The 26,602-nt window shown below is 49.4% G+C and overlaps 1 protein-coding gene across 2 annotated transcripts in view; it reads right to left on the bottom strand.

Moving 5' to 3' along the window:
• The window catches only part of CREB3L2 (cAMP responsive element binding protein 3 like 2), a 230,037-nt gene that overhangs the window by 26,754 nt on the left and 176,681 nt on the right, over positions 1-26,602 (bottom strand). For both annotated transcript variants that reach the window (XM_069628753.1, XM_069628754.1), the window contains exons 3-8: positions 13,214-13,389; positions 10,314-10,401; positions 8,233-8,408; positions 5,834-5,980; positions 1,474-1,532; positions 874-942 (exon numbers count right to left, since the gene is read on the bottom strand). In XM_069628753.1, coding sequence (XP_069484854.1) covers positions 874-942; positions 1,474-1,532; positions 5,834-5,980; positions 8,233-8,408; positions 10,314-10,401; positions 13,214-13,389 — 715 coding nt within the window. The remainder of the gene's footprint in view (positions 1-873; positions 943-1,473; positions 1,533-5,833; positions 5,981-8,232; positions 8,409-10,313; positions 10,402-13,213; positions 13,390-26,602) is intronic.

Below are 26,602 nucleotides of genomic sequence, written 5' to 3'. Positions count from 1 at the left end.
CAGAAGTTCCTCTAGTTTGGCTGGTCACCCCTGAAGGCAAAACATCCCTTTGTACAGGTCCTAGGGATTGCATCTCATTTGGGGTATCATGGTTTTGTGTGCTGCCCTCAAATTGTTCCTAAAGCCTTGGTGCTTTGAGATGAACTCCTCGGCTATCTGCTCAGCACTGAGGACAATTTGCAACAGCTTTAGGCCATGTAATTGCAAATGTATAGCCTACTTTTCTAAAAGACCGAAAGAAAAGGCCTCGGACATCAAAAACACTTATCAGACCCACAAAAGAATATATTGCACTTGGTACCACAATCCCACACAGTATAGAGGAAAAGAAAACCAGCAGAGGAAAAAGCAAGTACACACAGCATGAACACAGGTGTATGTACATCACAAGCTTTACACAATGGAGAAGAGTTCCTTTGTCCCAGAAGCAAAACCACCTTGAAGTACTTGTTTTTGGCAAGTGTTCATTTTCAGGAGAGCTCGAGGTAAGCTCATCGGTTTGCAAACATGAACACCGTTTATCAGATTACAGAGAACAATAGATGCAGCCAGGCATTGATGCTTGACTATTCCTTACACACAATAGACAGCTAACGTGTTAAATGTCACACGCGTCAGCGTAGAGGAGGGAAAGGTCGAGTCGAAAGTCCTGAGCTGTGGCTCGGAAGGGAACCCCAACTGGCAAATTTTTCACCTCATCCAACATAAGGCTGAAAGTCTGTAGTATTCCCTATGGGAAACCTTAAACCTCTCAGGGGGGGGTGCCCCCAAATGTACCCCATGGTTTTCTGGCCAAGGTCAACGAGGCTCTAGGTGAGGTGACTCACTCCAATGGTGTCAGCCAACGCCTGCCTGTGCAGGCCAATCTCTCACCGGTTTGTGCTCTCCAGGACCTCCACCTTCTTGCGCAGTTCACAATTTTCGGTCGAACAAGTCTCCACCCTGCGGAGGGAGAACAATGATTACCCAAAAGGAAAATGCAGATCGTAACCTCTCCTGTTCTTTTCAAGATGGAGCCAAATGCACTGCGGTCGGACAGAAAGAAGGCGATGGCATAGAAATCACAGTTAAGGAGAACGGTTATTGAGACTAACCTTAACAGATGGGATGAGAGAGTCTGAAAGTAGGAGAAGTAATATAGGAAGCAAAGGGGTAAGGAGACCACAATAAGGAAAAGGGGAGCGAGGCAGGGCAATCAGAAGAGGAAGGAGCATGGAGGATGAAATCTGAAGGGGAAGAGAGAGCAAACATCAGAAGAGCAGAAACAGAGCCAACAAAGTCATAAGTGGCAATCAGCAGTGTGAGAAAAAGAAGGACTTAAATCAGATCCTGTCAAGAGAAGGAGAGGAACAGAAAAGCTGACAAACTATGAAGGAAATAATAGAGAGTGAGCAAGAGAGAAAGTGAACGAGAGGCAAAGCGAGCAAGAGATGGCAGGTTTCTAGGAGACTGTAAAAAGGAAAAGAAAATTACTTTTTCTCCAGAGTGTCCATGTACTCTTTCTTCTTCCGCCGGCTCTCCTGGGCAGAGATCTGAGGAAGGAACGAAGTGGTGATCAATGCCGAGCATTGGAGATGACAGAACATGTCTACTATCAAGCTAGTCCTTTACAAGCCATTGTGAAACCCAGTGTGCCTCTTCTTAGGTAAAAAGCCCCCTTTGCCCATGAGGCACCCCATGTACATTTTGCTGGGTTTACAGGATTTTGGTCTTGTTTTTCCTTCTTGTTAATCCAAAGCCCGACTGAGAATCTGGCTTGGTCTCTTCTGTGCTGTTTCTTATTTGTATTTTGTTTTTAAGTGGGAAGGAAATATGGGAAGGGAGTGGGATGCACAGATATAAAGTGGGAGAGCATATCAAATTGGTAAGATTACACAGACAGGCACAGCCACACCTCATGGTATGGGGGGAGGCTACCAGGCAGCGTAAGAGACGAATAAGTAGGATTACACAGACGGGCACAGGCACATCTCATGGTACAGGGGCTACATCAAGCAGCATAAGAGACAAATTAGTGAGGAGCATGTTTGTTAGTCAACATTTTGCGAACAATACAAGAGTCAATTGCATTGGTGCGGGGCGTTATGCACGGACTCACATGCATGAGGGCAATGAGATAGGACACTGTTGTTGCATTGTAGGTCATTGTAGGAAGAAAGATCCAATGTGCAGTGGTATGAGGGTCATAGAGTTTGGTGGGATGGATGGTCACATTCAGGTGTGTTCGGAACCTTACGAGGGGCAGCAGGCAGGTAGAAATGGTGAAACGAGAGGTGGTGCTTGGGTGCCGGGAGGATTTCGGGCATTGGACATGTGGCGCAATAAGGAGGGCGCGAGCAGAGTTGGCAGCATAGGCAGTGTGTACCGATGCAATGAGGGCAGGAATCTGGTTGGCAGTGGTAGGGGGAAGGGTAGGTGCAGCAGACACAATGATTGCACCAGGCGCTCATCACAAGCAGCCTGGGATGACGCGATGCAGGGCAGAGTATCGGAAGGTAGTGTAAGTCTTCGTGTCAGCAGGGAGCTGGACTATCGAGTAGATGGGCAACAATGAGGACCAATTGGGCCTCTTACCTGGCTGAGGCAGAATACTCTATGATATGGATGTCTGCGGCAGCGGGTCGGGGGCTTCAGGTGAGCATCGGTTCGGTGCAGCACTTGGGTTTTGGGCCATCCCGGGAAGGACAGGGAAAGACAGGGGCTGCAGCCTTGGACCAGGGCCTTAGAGCAGGGTCCAGCTACGCCTCCCGGCTCGATGGTGTAATCCCATTAGGTGCCAGTCTTACCTAATCGGGTCACAGGAGATGGCCTTGTGCTCTTCTGCTGTTCAGACAAAGTCAGGCAAGGTAGAGTGGCACAGCGGTAGCCATCTTTATGTGAATCTCGGTCCATAATAGTCAGAGCAGGTTGAATAGCATATGGAGCCTGTGAGTTAAAAGCACATATTCTCTGGTCGATGCAGCAGAGGGCAGTCCCAGAGAGAGTACTCTCTCTTGGTTAGTCATGTGGATAGGCTGGTGGCGACTGAGAATGAGACATGGTTCCACATGGTGAAATACATTTTACCTGGCTGGGTCCTTTTTGATCCCTTCCTCCATTCATGAAAAGGTGTGGTGAACTTTGTTTGCCTAAAAGACCTGGGGAGGTAACATAACTAGCTCTTGCCCCTCTATGTATAAGGGAGCTGATGGTCGCAGGATGCATGCATCCCACGACTGGGGGCTGCAGTCAACCTGGAGCCAGTTCTGATGGGAATATGCAGATGCCAGTCTAGGACTGGGTGGATTCATTCATTTGTGTGAGAGCCCTTCCTGTCTGCATGGGAATGCTTGGAAGGATGGTGTGCCAGGGCTGACCACCCCAATGTTTGAACAATTCTTGGTGCATGATTGGGTGCTGTGTTGACTTACTGCACCCCAAGGGGGTATAGCAGACTCCCTAATCCACGCACCTCGTCAACAGCTGGAACTTTGAAGCTGCACTCTAGTGGACCACCTGCTCGAGGAAGGACCAAAGTTCTGCACCTAGACCCTTTACATGCTCTAAAGAAAATCAGACAGTGAAGCTCTGCCTTTTCAGCATGAGAAAGAACCCACAGGGGTGTGAGTTTCCAATGAGCTGGTGGGGACCACTTCATCACGGGTCCTCCTCAGCGGCCTAGTCTCCTTGAAGCTACAGACCGTGCTTGTAGATCCAGGCCCAGAAGTTGGTGCCCCTTCACTGCCAGGCTCCTGAAAGCTCTCTGTGCAAAAGAAATAGGAGAATATTCATCCCTGAACAACAGGCAAGCACCCTGGTTCACTCTCCCCAGACTGGAACGCTCCAGGGGGCCTGTTCTGCCTTGGCTCCCACAACCACATTGCCAAACTCCCATTCCCCGTCTCTTCCTTCCATGACTAGCTCATCTCCAATGAGACTTCTTTAACCGTTCTTCAATATACGTTCTTCTTTGTGGTCTCCCCAAGCCAACACCATCCTCCGAAGCCAAATCCCATGAAGAAGAATGACAGTGGAAACATGCATCAATGACTACCGCCAACCGCAGCAGACTCGTCTTTCCGCTCATCTAACCTGTGAATCACTGGATCGAGAATAGCCACTCTTTGCAAGAGTCTCAGGGTCCCTCTCGCACTAGTGTCACCGTTGGAGCTCTGAACAACATACACAACAACCACATCGGGAAACTGCAACAGTCTACCGCAGAACTGATTTTTCAGTCCTACGATATTGTTCTCCTGATGCAACAGCGCTGCTTGTGAGTCTTTTATTCATACATTTCTTCATCCCTGGTCCTCTTCTTCATCCTCAGGGGACGCGTGAAGGTTCCCGCCACATGGAACTCCAGGAACTGCTCATTGGGGCACTTTCACACAAAGTTATCTCTTTCCCATCAAAGACGGCCCCTATGCACAATACTGGTCTCCCTTTGTCTCTACTTGAAATTTTCAGACTTGATAGACAAATCTGTACATACCTGTTACTGCCTTTTTCTTCCAAAGTTGGACTCGCTAGTGACTCTAAAAAATAACTGACTAAAACAGTGTTACTTACCGGATACATTATGGCATCTTGTTTTACAAGGTTACTTACTGATGAGTGTATTGCTTTTTCGCTTTGCCTTTTCTTACATAGAGATTATATTTTTATAAAAATATAGTTTGGGTATATTCTCTTACTTGGTATTAATGAAAAGTGTGTATTGTACCTGTAAACCACCCCACTCCACCTCCTGAGAGTTAGGCCTGGCCTGCTCGTCACAAGCCTTGAGAGCTTGAGGGAATCACTTGCAGTACCAGGGTCAAGAAGATACACCTAAAGACACTGAGCACAGGGCGTAAAGAAAACCTCCCATCACTGCACCGCTGAGGATGCGAGAAGGCCTCTTGAGGAGAGGACGATTAGTTGGTAAAGTTCTTATTCCTGAGGAGGTTATGAAATAAAACCCTGTAGAAGGCCTATCCCCGGTTTATGGTCATTCCATCGAATTTTTACCATCGAATGACCATTCCATCTCAAAAAATGCATCGAGAAAATTACCATCAAATGCATGTTTTTTCCTTTTTTTTAAATGGGGTAATGCTTGAGATGAAATGACAAGATACCCTGATCCCCTTATACACCAGCGCATGGAGAGGCCTGTATTCTGTTGCCAGGGAGGCAGAGGATTAATTGAATGAGTAAAGAACTCCCCCTTTGTCGAAAACCTACACAGTTGTAGTTCTACTCTTGAGGAGGGAAAGGGTGTGGGGTTGCACCCAAAACTAGTACAATATCAAAGTATACCAAAAGTCATGGGATCCTCTAAAGAAACACAAGGCAGCAAAGGACAATCGTTCCCTGCCAATTCTATATACGCTTGAGTGGTACCAGACCAAGAAAAGCGATGGCACCAGTGAATTCACTCTGGTCCTTCACAACCAGATCTCAAAGTGGCAGGTTCCTGCCGTTGAGGAAAGAGCCAAAGGGCCTTAGGCAGAGGGCTTTGCCTCTCGTGCAGTGGAGCAAACTTTGCAGCCAGCATCACAGTAATCAGGCGACGTGGCCAACAGGACAGAATGTGATGTTATGGGGCAAAGAAGACAGTAATCCTTTTGAACCAATGGGTTGCACTACGCGACTATCACTATAAGAGTGGACCTCTGGAAACAGGGTTTAGAGAAAACCTCCCCATCACTGCACCTTTGTTAGCTATTTATGTATCCCAACCTTTTTTTGCAAGCCCTGGAAGAAGAAATAAGAGTTTCTCAGTGTCCCCACTCTGAAAATCTGTTTCTCTCCACACTTTTCAGAACTCTTGAAACTTTACCCAAAAAAATACACGCTTGTGATTTACCTTGTTTTTGATCTTTCTCCGGATTTTCTTCAAGGCCTTTTCCTCTGCTTTGGTGAGGGGCAGTTTATTTGGGATTGGGTATCCCTCCGCGATTAGCGTTCTCTTCTCCTCCTCCGTCAGAAGCAATGGTCCTGTGCCCTGTAGCTTCTAAATACCAGAGATGTGGAGAGGCCGGGAAAGGAGAGAAAAAAGGGTCACACATATGATTGACAGAGGAAAAAGTGCCCATATTTTACATTCAGTACTAGAACCGAATTCCCGCTACTGACAATGTCCTACTGATGTAAACAAGCCAGGTACTTCTGTATTACAGTGAATGGAATATCCTTGTAGTACTGCATCGGGGGTGGACACGGGTGCATTGGGCTTTTCAATCTTTGGATCAAAGGCTTCTTGACTGAGATGTGGGAAGATGTAACCCAAACCGAATCTGTGTAATAGCGAAGCAGCCCTTGCATCGGGTGCAATTCATGTTGGACAGATGTAAATGCAAAGCACTGAAGTATATCCTCTCAACATTTTATCCAGTTCACCTCCCCAGATAGGCAAACACAAACCACAGATGGGACAGCTCCCAGTCCATTCACATTATAACCATGCCATCCCTCCAGGCAAACAGAAAGCACTGAGGTATCACATCGAATCTATTCACATGCTAACTCTGCCACCTCCAAAGACAAACTGGGGTATAGCATGCAATCCATTCACATTCTTACCAGTCACTACTGCAAACAGAGGTATAGCATGCAATCATTCACATTCTTACCAGTCACTATTGCAAACAGAGGTATAGCATGCAATCATTCACATTCTTACCAGTCACTACTGCAAACAGAGGTATAGCATGCAATCATTCACATTCTTACCAGTCACTACTGCAAACAGAGGTATAGCATGCAATCCATTCACATTCTAACCATGTTGCTACTCAGACAAACATAAAGGAGTGATATAAGGCATCCAATCTATTCACATTATAACCATGCCATCTCCCCAGATAAACACAAAGCAGTGACTTGTGGGAACCAATCCATTCACATTCTAGCCATGCAATCTCCCCACCCAGACAAACGCAAAGCACTGAGGTATAGCATGTAATCCTTTATACATGCTAACCCTGCCACCTACCCAGATAAATAGGGGGTGATGCATGGCATCCAATCCATTCACCTTCTAACCCAGCCACCTCCCTAGATAAACTGAGGTATAGCATCCAATGCATTCACATTCTACCCCTGCCACTTCCCCCACACAAAATAAGCCACTCCCCCAGACAAAATAAACACTCTAAGTATAGCATCCAATCCATGTGAAGCCTGCCACCTCCCCACACATAACAGGTGTCATTGTAATCCCTGTTCGCGGCCTCCTCAAAATTATTTGAATATTAAGCAGTGAGGTACAGCTGCCAATCTGTTTCCAATCTACTGCTGCACTCACTACTTCCTCACACACTCTTACACACAGAGTTCTGAGGCAAAGCCGCTGGTTCTTCTCCATTTCCACCACTGCCTTTCTGCTCGCCAAGGCTTTCATTCACAGCCCTAAGGTATAGTGTCCCATCCACTCACAGGCTGGTCCTGGCCCCATGCACACCTCCCATTGGGGACCATTGATACTGGCTGATCTGATCCCACCCTAGCGCTCCTTGTGGAGCACTGATCTGCAAAATGGAATCCTTTCCTACTCGCATCCTATCCCTCCTGCCTAGCAAGGCATACTTCCACGCAGGGCCCAGAGGTACAGGCTTTAATCCAGTTCTGTTCCTACTTTAGAGACAGACACATCAATGCATAGGAAAACCGAGTACTGACAGCCCAGGTTCCGCCTTAAGACTCCCGCTTCTCCAGACGCGTCCATGCAGAGCAAGGAGGTACAGACTCCCAGATCCTCCAGCATTCCTGCCACAGATTCCCTGCCTGCCCAGAGACAGACTCTGATCCTCTGCCGTTCCGGCCCCCCCTTAAGACAGAGGGCCATTGAGGGTTCTGAGGTACAGAATCTGATCACAGCTCCCCCACACCTTCCCACTTGCTGAGACGCACTCTCTGATCCTCTGCCATTCCCACCCCAGCCCTCCTGTTCTCCTCAAACAGGCCTCCATTGAGGGTTCTGGGCTACAGAATCTAATCACAGCCCCCCCACACCTGCCCACTTGCTGAGACGCACTCTCTGACCCTCTGCCATTCCCACCCCAGCCATCCTGTTCCCCTCAAACAGGCCCCCATTGAGGGTTCTGGGCTACAGAATCTAATCACAGCCCCCCCACACCTGCCCACTTGCTGAGACGCACTCTCTGACCCTCTGCCATTCCCACCCCAGCCATCCTGTTCCCCTCAAACAGGCCCCCATTGAGGGTTCTGCGGTATAGACTCTCATCCATTGCCATTGGTACATACGTGTGGAGCAGTCAGAAGAGGCGAGTTGGATAGGGCCGATGGATTTCGAGCCACCAATTTGCCGCCAACTTGTGAGTGCGAAGGACTTGATGGAGGTAGGGACCTGCTCGGGCTTTGGCTTCCGTCAGAGTCACTGCTGTGGCTGCTGGGAGGTGTCGGTGGCAGGTGCAGAGCTTCTGCAGAGGTTTGTGAAGAAAAAAGTAGAATTCAGAATCCAGATGAAACAGACATTACTAGCCATGGTGTCCAGTGCTCGAGACCATATAGAGTACAGTGAACATATGTGGACATAGCGGTATCTATACGGGCAGAGAGTGTGAAAAAGAGGGAATGGAAATCAGGTAGATAGAAGTCAAAATCCAATCTATCCACTAACCCACAGCTATCATGATAAACATGGAGAGCCTCAAAACGTGGGTTCCATCTGCAGCTATGACGGGAGGGACGAGACCAAGAAGAGCCTCAAAACTCAGTCGGTGCGCATAATCACAATTCACATGGGAGATGAGAGATTAAGAAGAGCCTCAAAATGCAAATCAATGCATCCTCAGCTATTGGGGGGCTATTAGGAGGGAGAGTGGCTGTGAGCAGGGAGGGAGAAGAGTTCACGAAGAACCTCAAAACTCAGTCTATGAGCATAAGCACAATGAACATGGGAGATGAGAGACCAAGAAGACCCTCAAAATGCAAATACACACATCCTCAGCTATTTGGGGGTGGGGAGCTTTAGGAGGGAGGAGGGCTCTGAGCAGGAAGGGAGAAGAGTTCATGAAGATCATCAAAACTCAATCTATGAGCATAAACACAATGAACATGAGAGATCAAGAAGAGCCTCAAAATGCAAATCAATACACACATCCACAGCTCTCAGGGCGGAGCGCGGTGAAATCATGTAGGGGTGAGAACAAAGATTCCAAGTAGAGAAACAAAACTCAATCTATGCCAGTCGTCTTCAACCTGTGGAGCTGCTCCCCTCATCCCCACCACCGCCAGGGGCGGGTGGGCTGCTTTTTAAGCCTAGAAGGGGCACAAGACTCTTTAAGAATGCAAAGGCGGGGACTGAAAATGGAAAATATGAGTTGTTCTGCCCGGGGGGAGGGCAGGGGCCCTGAACAAAAACACACAGCCTAGTGTACAGGGCTCGTTTCCATTAAAGTGAAAGGGATAGTGAAATGGAAGGATGTCAGTGAAAGGGAGTGAAAAGGGTAGGGTGTCAGTGAAATGGTAGGATGTCAGTGAAAGGGATAGTGAAATGGAAGGATGTCAGTGAAAGGGAGTGAAAAAGATAGGGTGTCAGTGAAATGGTAGGATGTCAGTGAAAGGGATAGTGAAATGGTAGGATGTCAGTGAAAGGGATAGTGACATGGTAGGATGTCAGTGAAAGGGAGTGAAAATGTAGGGTGTCAGTGAATTGGTAGGATGTCAGTGAAAGGGATAGTGAAAAGGTAGGATGTCAGCCACCTTGAAAAGTCAACGTCCCTAAACATCAAGACCTAAAAGGGATCAGTAACCCTTAAAATAAATGTATCATGCCTTTCCAGCTGTCGGCGGCAATCTTAAAGGGAGCTGGCCCTATCAAGCCTTCGAGGCGTGGGTTTCAAGGAACCAAAATGTAATAAACGAGCACTTGAGTGCCCACAGACGTAAAGCCCTCAGTGTAGGGGACCAGCTACCCACAATGGAAAGGTCCTTAACACTAAGCCTTCCACGAGTAGACCATCTACCTTCGAGGTGCCATGGGGTAATAGCAGGGGCCCAATACGCATCACAGCTCTGTATTGCAGAACCTGCCTTCATTCAATAGGAAAAGCAGATTTCGTGGATCAGTGGATGTGAGAGCACATGAGGGTGATGGCAAACTTCTTTACAGGGTTGCCCCAGGGTGGCATACATAAAGCCACTGTTCAAAAGGACACGCCGTAAACATCATTTCTACAAATGTCTTTAGTGAGGTCTTTGGGGAATGGCCAATATTGGGACGTCAGGGGAATGGAAGAATCCTTTAAGAGAATAGGAGAAGCCCAATGGTCTCATGGCTGAGGGGCTAGAGGGTTAATAGCCAAACTCGGCAGATTACAAACCTTCTTTGGGGCAAAGGTTCAAGAACTGATCCACTTCATGCGGTTCCAGTTTAATCTGAGGATGGGCACTCTGACCCAGCACCTTCATCTGGAGGGGAGAAAAAAAACAGGTATTGAGAAACGATGGCTGACGGAAAGAGCACATGGTTTGCAGCAGTCAAAGAATGTTACAGTCAGCCCCTGGGGCCGTGGACACCTTAGGCATTGCAGAGAAAACCCGGGAAGCTTTAGCTGCTGTACTTATTATCATCCACTAGAGGGAGCCTGTTGTTTACTTTTCCAGTCTTTCCTCGACAGCAGCCTCTGAAAGTCAATAGTAAACCTGCGTGCGCTCAGGGACATATTCCACATGCAGCACTGCACCCCCAAAGAGATGTGTGACCATTTTGTCATGGAACCTGAGATACAACTCGAGTCCTCAAAGTGTGGGGTAGCAGGGTGCCAGGTAGAGGTCTTGAGCTGTGGGAGCCTGGGGGATAGAGGGGTAGGGGGTTGATGGATAGGGGGTCAGGGGGTTTGGGGAGTAGGAGGGAGGAGGTCGGGTAGAGGCCTCGCGTTGCGTGGCGATTCAGGACTCAAGGTAGTCTTATGCAGTGAGAGCGGGGCTTTAAGTGGGCCGGGGCTAGGCGGGGCCGAGCCCATGCAGGCTCAGAAATCTCGTTCTGAGGTGAGGCCCTACCGGGGCTCACTAATCTCCCCTGACAGCCCCGGCAGCTAGAGGACAAGGCTCTTTTTTTTCAAAAACCTGAAGCTCTCGCTCATGTGCGAGAGCTTCAGAAAAAAATGACTTTCATCCATAATGGTGCCTCCGCCCCTGCGAGGCATCCCCTCTTGCAAGAGATGCCTGTGGGCCGGCGTCACTATTATGGAGCGAAAGGTGAAGCCGCTGGAAGCAGAGGCCTTTATTTCAAAATCTTGAAGCTCCCCCGAATGAAAAAAAAAAAGGACTCTGCTTCCATCGGCCTCACCTTTTCAGCCTCAATGGTGATGTTGCCCCTGCATGAGGGGCAGCGCCACCATTAAGGCTGAAAAGGCGAGGCGCTGTCCCCTGCCAGGCAAGCCTTTAGAAAATAATTTCAGAGATCAGCCTTGGGTGCTGATATGTACAAAAGGCAGTCTAGCAGGGGTGCCTGTAGCCCATTGAGCCGGGTTTGGGGGCGTGGACTAACGGGCCAGCAGGCGACCCGCACTTGATGAGCCCCGGCTCATTTTTCAGTGCCACTTAAGGCACTGAGTGAGAGATATGTTTCAAAACACTAACTAGGGGTCTTGTGTATTGGGGGTATGGAGAGGCATGGGCGCAGGAAGCTAAGAATGGTGTGTTGCCAACTTGACTCTAAGAGCCAATGCAGAGCCCTGGCTGGCTTTACCCACCACTCTAGTGTGAAGTGCCAAGGCTAGACTCTTGACCCATCCCCGGAGCCCATTGCCATGGTTGGCGAGATCATCTATCCCAGGGACCGGCACCAAGGCTTGTTGTGTGTATGCAAGCCAGACAACCAGCAGCTACGCTGTAAGCGACACCTCCGAGATCCCCAGGCAGCAGCTATAGGCGCCATGGCCCGGGTTGCGCTTTGGCGGGGCAGCGGCTTCAGGCTCGAGTCGAGCCTGACACTTCACCAGAGACCTGCTGGGTACCCCCACCTCTTCTGCACCCTTGGGTAGATGTGCTCGTCAATCTTGGCACTGCAACACCCACTACGCATAGATTGGCCTCATCACCCAATCGCGGACTGCACCTGCCACAACCCAGGGATTTGCACCCCATTACCTAAAACTTAACTGTTTTTTTCCCGTCATGATACTGAAAGATGGCCAGCAACGCCCCCCCCCTAATGTGGGGGTGCAGTATACAAGTGCAACCCCACAGTCAGGGTGCACAAAAGGCCCCAGGGAATGAGTGTGCGCCACCTCCCTAGTGGCAAGCGAACACACAGGCACCAATTGCATGTGTGCACTGGTCTGTTAATACAAACAGCGCAATTGAGCAATTTCCCTAACACCTCTCGTCGGCCACACAAATAAGTGATCAATCCCTGTTGTGAATGTGCACACTCTGTCCACAGGCTTTCAAACTCCACCTAACCTTGGGACGTTGGAGGCCCACAGAGTGTCCCTGGGGCCCTCGTGTCTTCTTTCCATGTGTGTGAGCAACTACTCAGGGCTCGATTGCCCGTGCACATGCTTTGGGATGAAGCCCGGGCAATCAGTTCCCTTCATTTGCATAGAGCACACCCACATGCAAATCAGGGAACACTCCGCCCCTCTGTTCAATGTGTGCACGCTGACCCATTGCCAGTGCCGGATTATCCATTAGGCCAAGTATGCACCAGCCTATGGGCCCCACTCCTTTTAGGGGCCCCTCAACAACGGATCAAAATAAAGTGGTGCAGAAAATTAAAAACTTATTAGGAGATAATTTGCGATGGGGGGGGGTGACATTTCGACTGCCTAGGGGCCTCCACCGGGTTTAATCCAGCACTGCTTATCGGAAGTACAATTGCATTACAGAAAGGGCCTTGTGCTCCCGTGCTTGTGTGCGGGGCTCTTTTTTGAAAAGGCCCCTGGTCAGTCTTGGGATTGTACTCTGGAGCAGATCTATTGACCGAGTTGGCACTACACCCCAAGCCAGGGGTGTGCTGGGAATCAAAAGAGACCCTGGAATACATTTTCAAAGGGGCCCCATATGACACATTTTCAGCAAGCCCCACCCTTTCCCTATGGAAAGATGTGGAAATACCACAGGAAAGAGGCCCAGGGTGCAGAGGCCCACCGGGAAATCTCCAGAGTTCCCTGTAGGCCAGTCCACCCCTGCCTAAGCATTCGACAAGCTATGAGAGATGACTGGACTGCGCCTCTGAGATGCTTCCAGGCACCCAGACTCAGCAATGCTACCTTACCATGGCATCTGTTGGAAGCTGCTGGATCTCAACACTCTGCAGCGGAGCAGATGGCATCCCGATGTTCAGGGTGACAGACGGTGCCAGGCCAGGGGTCTTGCACAGAATGGGCTCCTCCTCCTTGATTTTCACTGGGGGTCTGTCGGCGCTCAGACACCACTCCCCACTCGCCATATCTACGGGATAAGAAAGGGGTCAGACATCCACAGAAACCATTTCCTTTCAATTGCAGAGTGACTTAGTCCTGTATGTAACTTAACAGGCACCTCAACGCTTTACACATACATGACGTATTGGAACGACAAGGAACACTTCCGGAATGCGCACGTGGAGCCATCTAATGTCCAGTGCGGTCTTCGGGGACATGGTGGGCCCATCCAAACCCAGGACATGTGCAACGCAGCCACCCAGAAACGGGTGTCAGAAATTCAGCTGCCACCAATATTATATTGGTTTCTTATTGATTTGGTAGTAAGGGAGAACCAATTAAACCCGCAAATGTACCGCCAGCTTCAATCTGTATGCGTTCTGCATATTATTATTTATTTATGTATGGGTTTATCACGCGCAGCAGCCCAAAGGCATCAGGCCGCACAATATCTATTCCTATGCAGAAAGCGCCTTGAAGTCCCATTCGTCAAGGCTTTCTGTCAGAGTGGGGATACCGGCTGAAGGGGGCTTTGGGCAGCAGCTGATCATTTGTTCTGGACTTGATGCGTGTATTTTTTTTCCATGTATGAGCATGAGAGACGACCCAGCATAGCGAGAAAGCATGAACCTACCGAGAACATTTTTAAAATAATGGATTCAAATGGTGCATTCTAGATCACACTTTCTGAAACAATGTGGCCAACAGCCAACAAGTTACAGTTGGTTATGTAGAATAAGGCATGAACTGAATCCAACAGATGCCAGGTCACCAATAGTATAGCCAGGGCATTTTCCAACACATTTTCTTTATACGTATGCCCACACTTTATTCCCGCATTGCCACTGTAAAACAAAACACGTCCACGGTGCATGTGCCCACAATATATACTGGTATTGTGACACTGTACGAAGACATTCATGCTGGCTCTGTCATTGTATGCCATGATTGCCACTGTAAAATACACACCCATGTTGGTTGTTGCCAGTGACACCAGTTCTGTCACTGTAGAAGGCATTTTCTTAGTGGCTGTGCCTATACATGCCAGTATTTTCCTGCTACTTGAAGTCTTTCAGAAAGTTCCCAAAATATGGTAAGATTGGCATTTAAAAAACACATTCCAGGCACAATTAACCCAACACACAGACACAACGGTTTCATACACAAACGCACAAATCGACATACACGCAAACACATACGCAGGTTCACACAGATAGACAGTCACACAACACACTTTAACTTAAACGTCCTTTACAAATGGTCCTGCACCAGACCCCTGACCTCTACTCATCTTCTCCCCACTGGCTGGCCAGCAAGAGGGGGCAGGAAGCTGTGTTTACAATTGTCACCCAGAGTCCAGCCTCAGCACAGCCCATAAGAAGACCCGGCGGGCGGGGGGGGGGCTGGGTCCAATAGGCACCCCCGTGGCTTTCGATGGGCTGCGCTCCCTTGCTCCGCGTGCTGCCTCCAGGGGCAGAGGTCTCACAGCCCGCCCCCGCGAACAGCACCACAAACTAGACAAGATCTAGGTCATTGGGCGAGCATGCACAGGGCTCCTCAAACTAAGCGCCGTGCATGGCGGAATAAGCCAGGCGCACTCTCCCTTTTGACTTACTGCACAAAAACCAAAGTCCCCAACCGTCGCCTGCTTCCCGAACCTTCCCTGACCCTTAAATACCCCTGATGACGCTCTGCACAAGGCCACCTCGCTGGCCTGTGCAGCGTCAAAATAACCCCGGAGGGAAACGCTTCGCGGGCCCCCTTTTTACGGCAGCTGCAAGTGTGAATACAGCTTTTGCATCGGCAAGCTTAGTCACCAAGGCTCGGATACGGGGATCCAATAAGGATTCAAGCTGCTACCAGTGCTGGTCATTGGGCCGGCTCTCGGCGGATCCGAGATCCGGCACCAGATATGGAGCCGGATCTCGGGATCCGGCCAGAGTCAGCCGCCCAAGCCCATGAGCGCTGGAAAACTTAAACAAAAAAAGAAAAAAAAAGTGCACGCGACGGCAGCATTGACCTTTACCGCGGCTTTGGCACTGGTGTGTAATGCACAAAACTCGTACATGTACAACTGATTCCTTTCAGTTCTACATGTAGCGAACATTGTGCATTACACACCAGTGCCAAAGCCGCGGTAAATGGCAATGCTGCCGTCGCAGGCGCTTTTAATAAAAAAAAAAAAACACAAAAAAAATGTTGTACGTATTCCAGCATTGCTGACCACGCCGCCACCCCCAAACCCCTCCCCCACCCCGGCCCTTGTGTTGTGGGATCCCCCACCACATTTTTTCCATTTCCACCACTGGCTGCTACCACCCAGGATGAATGAGGGGGTGGCGGCCGAGGGATGATGTTCTAATCTGCTAGCCAATCCGCTTGCACTTTCCATTTTATATCTATTAATGTCTGGTATTTTTTGCATGTTCGGCCCTCATTATTATTGCTGAAAGCGCTGCGTTCTATACATGCTGCCAATGAATGAATGTATTATGCGATAGTCTGATTGTGCGCAAAAGAACATTCTTATTTATGTAGTTTACTTATCCAATTTGCTTTTAAGGATTTTTTTACAATTATGAATGGTAAATTGAGCGTTTTTAACGTTAGACAATTATGAAATCTACTTAACAGTTGTATGAATATGGTGTGTCATTTTGATGTGCTACTTCAAAGGCTTAAAATACAAATAAAGTCACGACTGATTGCTCTAAATAGTCAGACAAGTCCAAAATCCTTTTATTCCCAGACACCCACAAGCCACCCTCAAGTTAAGGAAATTAAATGGCCTCGCTACCCGCCTGCACAACCTCCCGTCACTTGCCTTCAACCCAGTCCTCCATACTCTGCCGGGTCAAAGGTTGTGAGCAGTGAGGTGCTCCTAGGATGCTGCCTGTCCAAGATGGAAGAGCCCCTAAACGGGGAACGGGGGCTGCAAGGGAGGGGTGGTCTCCATCTTCTCCTGCGTGGATGTTAGGGTCGGTGCCCGACACTGGCACTGTCTGCCCGGTGGTCATATGCGCACAAGAACAAGAGGCCTGCCAGTCGTTGCAAGTCTATTGGCCGGCACAAGAGCAGTACGAAAAACGCGGCCCACCGGATGCCACACTGCACTGGCGAGAAAAGAACACACTACAGTTATGGTGGACCGCAGTGCTGGTAAGTGGGTCTGGGTGGTGGTGGGGGGGAAAAGCAGGGAGTGAAGCTCGGGGGAAGATCGGGTGACCATGACGTGGGGGGTGGAGAGAAGGGACGCTAGCTGCAACATTGGGTAGAGCAGCGTAATCCTGGAGGCCCATATGGAGGTAGCGGAGTGGTAGGACAGGTGGCCTGCAGACCCGGATCAAGGCCAGGAGCTGCTGCATCATTGTGGTCGATGGCGGAGGACCGGGTCTGCTCACCCACACTGTTGGGTTATAGATATGGGCAGACAGTGGGCTAGAAGGTGGCTTCTCTGAGGGATATCGATAGGCAGGAGCAGAGGCGCAGACAGGGTAGGGCCTGAGGGCGCAAGACCCATCCAAAATCTGTAAATGCCCACAAGCAGTGCTCTGAGGGAATTTACAGGTGTTAATGTCACTGCGGTGGGCCCAACTACATTAGCTTCCATGCAAGCGGCATGTACAAGCTCATGCAGGAACATGTTTGTGTGGCATTTCATGAGTGCATCCTGGAAAGATTGCAGGATAGGAGGGATTGTCAAAGGCTCTTTTAGTTAAAAAGATAAAATGTTGCAGTTACTGGTTTAAAATGTGTGGATAAGAGGGTAAAGGGCCAGCCAGCTTTGATGCAGAGTGGCAGAGAGTACCGAGAGGTCAGGAGCGGCAGAGAGTACCGAGAGGTCAGGAGCGGCAGAGAGTACCGAGAGGTCAGGAGTAGCAGAGAGTACCGAGAGGTCAGGAGTAGCACAGAGTACCGAGAGGTCAGGAGTAGCACAGAGTACCGAGAGGACAGGAGTAGCAGAGAGTACCGAGACGTCAGGAGTGGCAGAGAGAACCGAGAGGTTAGTAGTGGCAGAGAGTACCGAGAGGTCAGGAGTGGCAGAGAGTACCGAGAGGCCCCTAGTAGGACAGAGTACTGAGAGGTCAGGAGAAGCAGAGAGGACCGAGAGGTCAGTAGTAGCAGAGAGTACCGAGACGTCAGGAGTAGCACAGAGTACCGAGAGGACAGGAGTAGCAGAGTACCGAGAGGACAGGAGTAGCTGAGAGTACCGAGAGGTCAGGAGTAGCAGAGAGTACCGAGAGGTCAGGAGTAGCAGAGAGTACCGAGAGGTCAGCAGTGGCAGAGAGTACCGAGAGGTCAGGAGTAGCACAGAGTACCGAAAGGTCAGGAGTAGCAGAGAGTACCGAGAGGTCAGGAGTAGCAGAGAGTACCGAGAGGTCAGGAAAATGTAGAATTCCAGTGAGAAAGTTGGAGGCGGCCAAATGTGGGAACAGACAGCCAATGAGGTCAGGGACTGGATGCCACAAAGGACTACATTTTGGGAATTAAAAATATCAAGGCGTCCGGGGAGGGGGCCTAAAAGGCACTGATGGTGGGTTGTTGATGTTCTCTGGTTGTGGGGTGGTAAAGCTGTATCCTACATGACGTAAACAGAGGCAGCACCCTCTCTCCCCGGCTCTCTACGTGCTCTCTTTCTCGCTCTGTATCTGTCTCACTCTACATTCATCTAATCCAGGTCTCTATCTGGGTGAGCCGCATTGGGAGGTGTGGAGTTGCAAAACATACTCACCCCAGCCGCTGCTGACAAGTGCATACTCGGAGGAAAAGAGGCAGAGTTTTTCAGGTTAGAGGGGGGCTTTGTTTTTTTTTGTAATTTTGCAAAAGGCAGCAATTTTTTTTTTAAGGAAAATATTTAATTCACCTGCTAGACTGTTTCCTTCTAAAATTCTGCAATGTTTATTTCTAATGACCACTTTTACTACACAGTTCAATTGCAATAAGGCCATTGCATGTGTCTTACTGGGCAAAGTATGTTATCAAAGCTTAAAATAACCATATAGCTACACCTCAGCTACTCTACTCTAAACACACCTGCCTTAAATGCATCACGAAATGTTCTGTTTCACCAATGTATTGTAATATATTTCCTTCCCTTCTGTAACCAAGTGTGCAGGGCCGGCCTTAGGGGCAGCAGCGCCCTGGTCAACAGGGGGCGTGGCCACGGAGTGTTATTATTATTATTTTTTTAACCTCCTCGCTACAGCGAGGAGGTAATGTATGAATAGGGTGCATTAGCACCCTATTGTTCCTAATTGCGCTCCGCTGCCGCGGGCACATTGACTAACAATGAGGCGCCTGCCGCCACTATGCCAGCTCGGGGAGCCCTTGAAAGACTCCCCCGAGCTGGCGGGGGGCTAACGGTGCCTTTTGTTGGTTAAGGCGCCTTCAGCAGAGGGGCGCATTTGCTGTCAATCGGGTGTTGAGCACCCGATTGACATTGAATGTGCCCGTCTGCTGCGCCTTCTCCCGCTACGCCAGCTCGAGGGAGCCCTTGAAAGACTCCCCCGAGCTGGCGTGGCGGGGGCTAATGGCGCCCTGGGGGGCGAGGCTCCCCGGGCGGCCGCCCGGCTCGCCCCCCCAACGCCGGGCCTGCAAGTGTAACAACAAGTAACAGCGCTGCGATGCCTAGGTCTGCTTTGTGCACTATACAAATGTAAAAATAAATAAATAGATTATTTTCTGATAGAAGATTGTCATTACAAGATGGAAAGTCTGGTAAACTCTCTTTCAAAATACGCCTACGAGCAAGGGGAATCGGGCAAATGGCACCAGCGGGGGCTCCAGGCAGCTTTGCGTCAAATAAAAAAAGGGAGCTCATACAGATATTATCACAAACAAATACGTTTGTGATAAAAGGGTTGCAAGTCTGAACTCCGAAGCACATACAAGTGGGCTTGGTGCCAGGTTCGTGTGTCACACCACTCACCCCAACATTCGAGTGTTTCTACCACTGAACCGTGTATACTGATCAGGACGGCCTCTGGTTTGAGGATAGCACGGCTGCAATGTCACTCAATACACCGGGTTCCAAGGTCCATCCGGAGTCAAGGTTTCCTTTCTCCGTGCAGACCCTAAGCCAGGTCTCCAGGTAACAAGGGCCGTGCGCATGCTCACTTCCCAACACACAAACACACGAGAATGATATATAGGATTAGTGTTGATCAGTGCATTGGTTAGTTTTTCATGTAGTGTGTGTGGAGACAAGGCAAAGGCCATATTATCAATGTAAGGTGTGTGTTTACGTGGGATTCACCGTGGTAGGATGACCAGACGTCCCAGTTTTGCAGGGACTGTCCCAGTTTTTGCTGCTCTGTCCCCCATTCTCAAGATTATGTTCCCATTGGAAACTGCAGTGCTCCCGGTTTTTTGTAGTAGATCTTCATAGCTGCCTGGCAGGCATGAAAGCACAATCTCACACAGAAGAAATGCTGCATTTTACAACTGAAGATAGTGTTAGTTTGTGATAAATTAATTATCATATGTGTTCATTTAAACAGCAACACTTAAACCTCCTTCTCCAAATGCTACTGAAGTGTACTGCCTCGACAGCCACTTCCAAGAGTTAGTCCTACTTTTATGATAGTTGTCCTGTCCCAGTTTTTTACTTTATAAATGTGGTCACCCTAGATTCACGCCATTCGCGCTCAATGCTATTTTTTCATGTCTTGACATCAAACCTTTTTTTTATCTCAAACTGTCATGTCACCAACAAGAGGCAATTTATGAGCACCTCGACCACTGGCTGTTAAACACCTTCCACCGTACGCCTTTTCCCGCTGCCTCATCTGCCCAGGACACATTATCCAATGGGTTAAAGTCCCACATGCCACTAGGTGAAGGCCCTTGTGCAGACCAAGCAGGGTTCTTGGTGCTTCTGCATAAGTGGGCCTCTGGTTTCAGGAGCTGCCAGCGTCGTGATTTCTTTTCCCAATGGGTGGTGCAGCCTGCCAGCCAGCAGTTCCCCACCTTCCCACTTCTAAGCACTCTGGGATTCTAAGCATACAGGTGTCTAAAAAGAGTATGTGGAAATACATGCAATGGGAGCAAAAAAGAAAGGGTGTAAGTGTGCACAAAATGTACTCCCAAATCCCCCCAAAATGTGCGTTTCTTTTCAAAGGAAGTGATGCCACCAAACGACCACCCCCCCCCCCCCCAGCCCCGCCCATCCTTCTCTACCAATTGTTACACCTGGAGACGCCGTTTAACTCCTGGCTGTCTACCATCTGCCAGCGCCTGCTTCCAGAGCGGCCGGCACATTCTCCAATTAAGCCTCGTGTTTACCTGCGAGGATCAGCCGTGCGCAAGGCTCGGCGCACCTGCGAAAGCCTGGACGCAGGGAAGAGGATGTTGTGGCGGGAGCCGGAACTTTAGTCTCTCAGCCGACGCCCCGGCCGCCTCACCCTTCCCATCTCACTGCTGTGCCTCTCTGGCTGCGTTCCAGGCACTTATTACACCTGCGCACGTCACGGCGAGCAGGCTGCGTGCGTAGTATCTGGACCACTTTCCGGGAGGTGTGCGTAACCCTGCGACCGCTGTGTTAGTGACAGTAACCCAGATTTTGAGTGACAGCCCTGCCATGTGCATGCCTTTTCCCTGCCTATCCAGAGGGGTAGCTAGGATTGTTTAACAAGAGGGGCCTGAAGCTAATGTAGTTGGCACCCACCGCAGTGACATTAACATCTGTAAATGCCCACACAGCATTTACAGATTTTGGTTGGTCTTGCCCGCTTAGGCCCTACCCTCTCTACGCCTCTGTGCCTATCCCTATAGAAGCTGCTCATCGGTGCAGGGCGCAGAGCTGCAAGAGGGTGGCAATGAGGCGCCTCCTCGCGGAGGTGTGAGGTGGGGATTTCTACTTGCGCGGACAAGGAAGGTGCCCTGAATGGAGAACTTGAAGAGCGCCCACTCATTTGAGGATGAGACTCTCCAGGGCAACGAAGAAGAGTAAAAGGAACCAATCCGCAAGGCACCTGGCCTGGCACACAGTCACAAAGAGCTCTGCATTTCAAGGGTATGTCTGCAACAGGATTCGGGATTCCTGGCCAGAGGCTTTCCGCCATTAACTCGCTAGTTATTTGCAGTCATTTTACAGAAAGGGAAGGCCATATTATAGACTTCAATCTAATTGCTCCCCCAACACCAATTCCTCCCTCCGCCACCAGCTCAGTCTCCACCCCCCCCCCCCACCCCATTATGCGATCCATTCTTCATGTTAGTCACCAATTACCAACCTTTCTCTCAGGGGTCTACATCCTTTGGCTTTCCAGATGTTTTGTACTACAACTCCCATCAGCCCCAGCTAACATAATCAATGGTGAGAGATCATTGAATTTGTAGTCCAAAACATCTGGAGAACCAAAGGTTGCAGAACCCTGCTTCTCTATCCTTGTGACTTTCTCCTTTTTCTCTCTGCCCACCTTTTCCACCTCTTTTTTCCTCCGCTCCTTCCCATCCATACCCCTTTTTCTCAATTTTCTCTACTCCCTCTCCCTTTCTATGCTCTTTCTCGGTCAATTTTTCCCTTCTCTCTTTATCCATGTCTTCACAAACTCACTCTCTCGTTGCTGCACAACCCTACCTCTTCCTGTATTTTCCGCTGCCTCTTCCCCTCTTTGATCCACCCCACAATCCTCACCCCTCCCCCGCCCTGCTCTCATTCAGTTTCTATGTATACTTTCACCTTCTCACTACCCATCATAGTTGTTTCACTCACTCAGCTCCTCCATCGTTCACCTTCTAGCCACTTCCCATCCCTCCTCCTATCTTCCCTGGATCTTCAACGGTTTCCACACTCTTAATGTCTCACTGACTTTGGTTCTTCATTGGTTTCATCTCTTTTATGGTCTCACTCCCTTTTCTGGATCATTGGTTGACTCTATCCCTCAGTCACCAACACTGCTATCTTTATTGGTTCCCAGTCTCATTCTGTTCTGTTGCATCTTCAATGGCGCCCTCACAGTCTGTAGATATTCCTGGATTCCATTGCTCTTTCACTGTGTCAGTCTCTTCTCTGGTTCTGCTCTCATTCACTAGCTCACTCCTTTCCCTGGATCTTCACTAGTTCCCTCACGCTCTCTAGATATTCCTGGATTCCATTGCTCCTTCACTGTGTCAGTCTCTTCTCTGGTTCTGCTCTCCTTCACTAGCTCACTCCTTTCCCTGGATCTTCACTAGTTCCCTCACGCTCTCTAGATATTCCTGGATTCCATCGCTCCTTCACTGTGTCAGTCTCTTCTCTGGTGCTTCGTTGGTTCTGCTCTCCTTCACTAGCTCCCTCCTTTCCCTGGATCTTCACTAGTTCCCTCATGGTCTCTAGATATTCCTGGATTCCATCGATCCTTCACTGCATCAGTCTCTTCTCTGGTTCTGCTCTCCTTCACTAGCGCACTCCTTTCCATGGATCTTCACTAGTTCCCTCACGGTCTCCAGATGTTCCTGGATTCCATCTCTCATTCACTGTGTCAGTCTCTTCTCTGGTTCTTCGTTGGTTCTGCTCTACTTCACTAGCTCATTCCTTTCCCTGGATCTTCACTAGTTCCCTCATGGTCTCTAGATATTCCTGGATTCCATCGATCCTTCACTGCGTCAGTCTCTTCTCTGGTTCTGCTCTCCTTCACTAGCTCACTCCTTTCCCTGGATCTTCACTAGTTCCCTCAAGCTCTCTAGATATTCCTGGATTCCATCGCTCCTTCACTGTGTCAGTCTCTTCTCTGGTTCTTCGTTGGTTCTGCTCTCCTTCACTAGCTCACTCCTTTCCCTGGATCTTCACTAGTTCCCTCACGGTCTCCAGATGTTCCTGGATTCCATCGCTCATTCACTGTGTCAGTCTCTTCTCTGGTTCTTCATTGGTTCTGCTCTCCTTCACTAGCTCACTCTTTTCCCTGGATCTTCACTAGTTCCCTCACGCTCTCTGGATATTCCTGGATTCCATCGCTCCTTCACTGTGTAAGTCTCTTCTCTGGTTCTTCGTTGGTTCTGCTCTCCTTCACTAGCTCACTCCCTTCCCTGGATCTTCACTAGTTCCTTCATGGTCTCTAGATATTCCTGGATTCCATCGATCCTTCACTGCGCCAGTCTCTTCTCTGGTTCTGCTCTCCTTCACTAGCGCACTCCTTTTCATGGATCTTCACTAGTTCCCTCACGGTCTCCAGATGTTCCTGGATTCCATCGCTCATTCACTGTGTCAGTCTCTTCTCTGGTTCTTCGTTGGTTCTGCTCTCCTTCACTAGCTCATTCCTTTCCCTGGATCTTCACTAGTTCCCTCAAGCTCTCTAGATATTCCTGGATTCCATCGCTCCTTCACTGTGTCAGTCTCTTCTCTGGTTCTTCGTTGGTTCTGCTCTCCTTCACTAGCTCACTCCTTTCCCTGGATCTTCTCTAGTTCCCTCACGGTCTCCAGATGTTCCTGGACTCCATCGCTCATTCACTGTGTCAGTCTCTTCTCTGGTTCTTCATTGGTTCTGCTCTCCTTCACTAGCTCACTCTTTTCCCTGGATCTTCACTAGTTCCCTCACGGTTTCTAGATATTCCTGGATTCCATCGCTCCTTCACTGTTTCAGTCTCTGCCCTGGTTCTTCATTGGCTCTGCGATCCCTCACTATCAAATTCTCTGGCCTAGACCTTCACTAGTTCCCTCACTCTCGTTCTGTGTTATACATCTTCATTGGTCCTTCTCTTCCTCAATGTTTCACTCTCTGCTCGGAATCTTCATCGTTTCATTCTCTGACTCTTCACCTCACGCTTTTTTTGTTTTCACTGTTTCTCTTTTCTCAGATTTTTAATTAGTTGATTTCGCCTTTACTGTCTCTCTTTCATACATCTTACTTCGTTCTCTATCAGTCTTGATGTTTTCCTCTGCTCCAGATCTTCACCGATTCCCTCATCCTCTTTCACTATCTGCTCTGGATTGTCATTGGTCCCTCCCTTTTCAATGTTGCGTTTGCTGCTATTGGTTCCATCTCTGTCTCACCGTTTTGGTCTCTGCTCGACAGGACCTCCAGGAAAATATTCAGGTCCATAGAGATAAGTGGCGTGGGGGCTCGATGGCCAGTGGTGGTGCATAGGATAGAAAGTGGTTTTCCCCATGGTGTGAATCTGGGGAGGAGAAGGTCTCATTAACATTTAACCTTGGACTAGGTGGCAGCTTTGTATTTGTAAACCATCCTGGTATTTGCCTTAACAGAACCTTCTTTCAGGCAGGTTAGGTTTCCCCATTCCAAGATGGTGGGGGAAGGTCCGGCAGAGCGATTGGATCAGGATTCTCCCATCAGGCAGTATAGAAGGCTGCCAAGCACCCCTGCCGGCACCCCTTTCATCATGATCAACTCCACCAGCATGTCCCTTGCCCTTGGCTTTCACCAGTTTGGCTACAAGCTGTGGGCCCTGCGCTTGGAAATCACAGGTGATAAGGAAAATACCTAGTGACACCTCCTGATAACACCAGGTGAGGTGCATTGAGGTTAGTTTCTGTTGCTTGAATGGCTTAGATTGGGCAATTTCTGCACAAATGCACCGAGTCTCAGACTCTCTCGCCTCTGAGTCATCTGTCATTGGTGGGGCCGGTGAGACTTGGCAATTCACTCCCCAAGTGCCTCGAGCACAACTGTTCACCCAGTCACACTGTACGAGGCCCACAAGGCACAAATACACTACCCATTTGGACTCAAACAATTACATGTACCAGTCCAGGACAGTAGTCTCTGGTCAGAGGATGTGTTTGCAGCACCAGGCTGTCTGAGCAGCTGCTGGGGAGACACTTCTCCATCTACAGCGGCGAGAAGTGCCTGTCTCAGAGACATTAGGCCCAGCCTTGAAGCAATTAGCAGCTTGGGGTAGTACGCTGGGTGGTAGCCTAGGAAGGTGGTGTCATTGTGCTGATCAGTTCTCCCTCTTGCAAATGTCTGACATGTTGAAGAGGGTTGGGTCTGGTTGTTATTCCATCCATTTTTCTTTCCTGCTGGGTTGCTGTGAATGCAACACAGGTCAGCTGGCCTTTGTACACAAGATGCTCTCTCTGGACTGCCGGGCCAGCAGATCCAGGGGGACCTGACACTGTGCAGACTCTTTATTGGTCCCACTCTCCCACACTGTCTCACACTCTGCTCTTGCTCACCACTAGTCCCCTCCCTTCCTCATTGCCACGCTCTATGTTATCCATCTTCCTTGGTCCCACTCTCCCTCTGCTCTTGCTCACCACTAGTCCCCTCCCTTCCTCATTGCCACGCTCTATGTTATGCATCTTCCTTGGTGGCACTCTCCCTCTGCTCTTGCTCATCACTAGTCCCTCCCTTCCTCATTGCCACGCTCGCTGTTATGCATCTTCCTTGGTCCCACTCTCCCTCTGCTCTTGCTCATCACTAGCCCCTCCCTTCGTCATTGCCTCCCTTGATGTTGTGCATCCTCCTTGGTCCCACTCTCCCTCTGCTCTTGCTCATCACTAGTCCCTCCCTTCCTCATTGCCACGCTCGATGTTATGCATCTTCCTTGGTGGCACTCTCCCTCTGCTCTTGCTCATCACTAGTCCCTCCCTTCCTCATTGCCACGCTCAATGTTATGCATCTTCCTTGGTGGCACTCTCCCTCTGCTCTTGCTCATCACTAGTCCCTCCCTTCCTCATTGCCACGCTCGATGTTATGCATCTTCCTTGGTCCCACTCTCCCTCTGCTCTTGCTCATCACTAGTCCCTCCCTTCCTCATTGCCTCCCTTGATGTTGTGCATCCTCCTTGGTCCCACTCTCACTCTGCTCTTGCTCATCACTAGTCCCTCCCTTCCTCATTGACTCACGGGATGTTATGCATCTTCCTTGGTCCCACTCTCTCACACCATCTCACACTCTGCTCTCATCATCACTAGTCCCACCTCACCTCCTCATTGCTTTGCTCAATGCTATGCATCTTCATGGTTTCCATAGCTTGCTCATCTCCGAACTGCCTCTAAGTGACTTACAAGCACTGTTTTTGTAACCTTAGAGTGTAACCAGTCATTTTGTTTTCCTAGCATGTGAGGTTGGAGCAATGCATTTCATTTTACCCTTCTGACTGCTTGGCGGAAACATGAAGGTTGCTTGCAGTGAAATCCAGTCTGCCCGTACCTTGGTAAGAATTAAGGAACCTTAACTGTTTCACCACAGCTTTGGCCTACGAGTACAGAATGGTGCTTGCTGTAGGTTTAGTTATGTTTCATGCAGTGTTTTAAAATGGTTTACATTTTCATGACAGTGCAAAGTAAATAGAATGTG

This window comes from Ambystoma mexicanum, chromosome 12 (genome assembly GCF_040938575.1).
Source record: "Ambystoma mexicanum isolate Mex_15411 chromosome 12, UKY_AmexF1_1, whole genome shotgun sequence".
Taxonomy (NCBI): domain Eukaryota; kingdom Metazoa; phylum Chordata; class Amphibia; order Caudata; family Ambystomatidae; genus Ambystoma; species Ambystoma mexicanum.
Note: the sequence above shows the minus strand (reverse complement) of the source record. Positions and strands in the feature narration are given on the sequence as shown.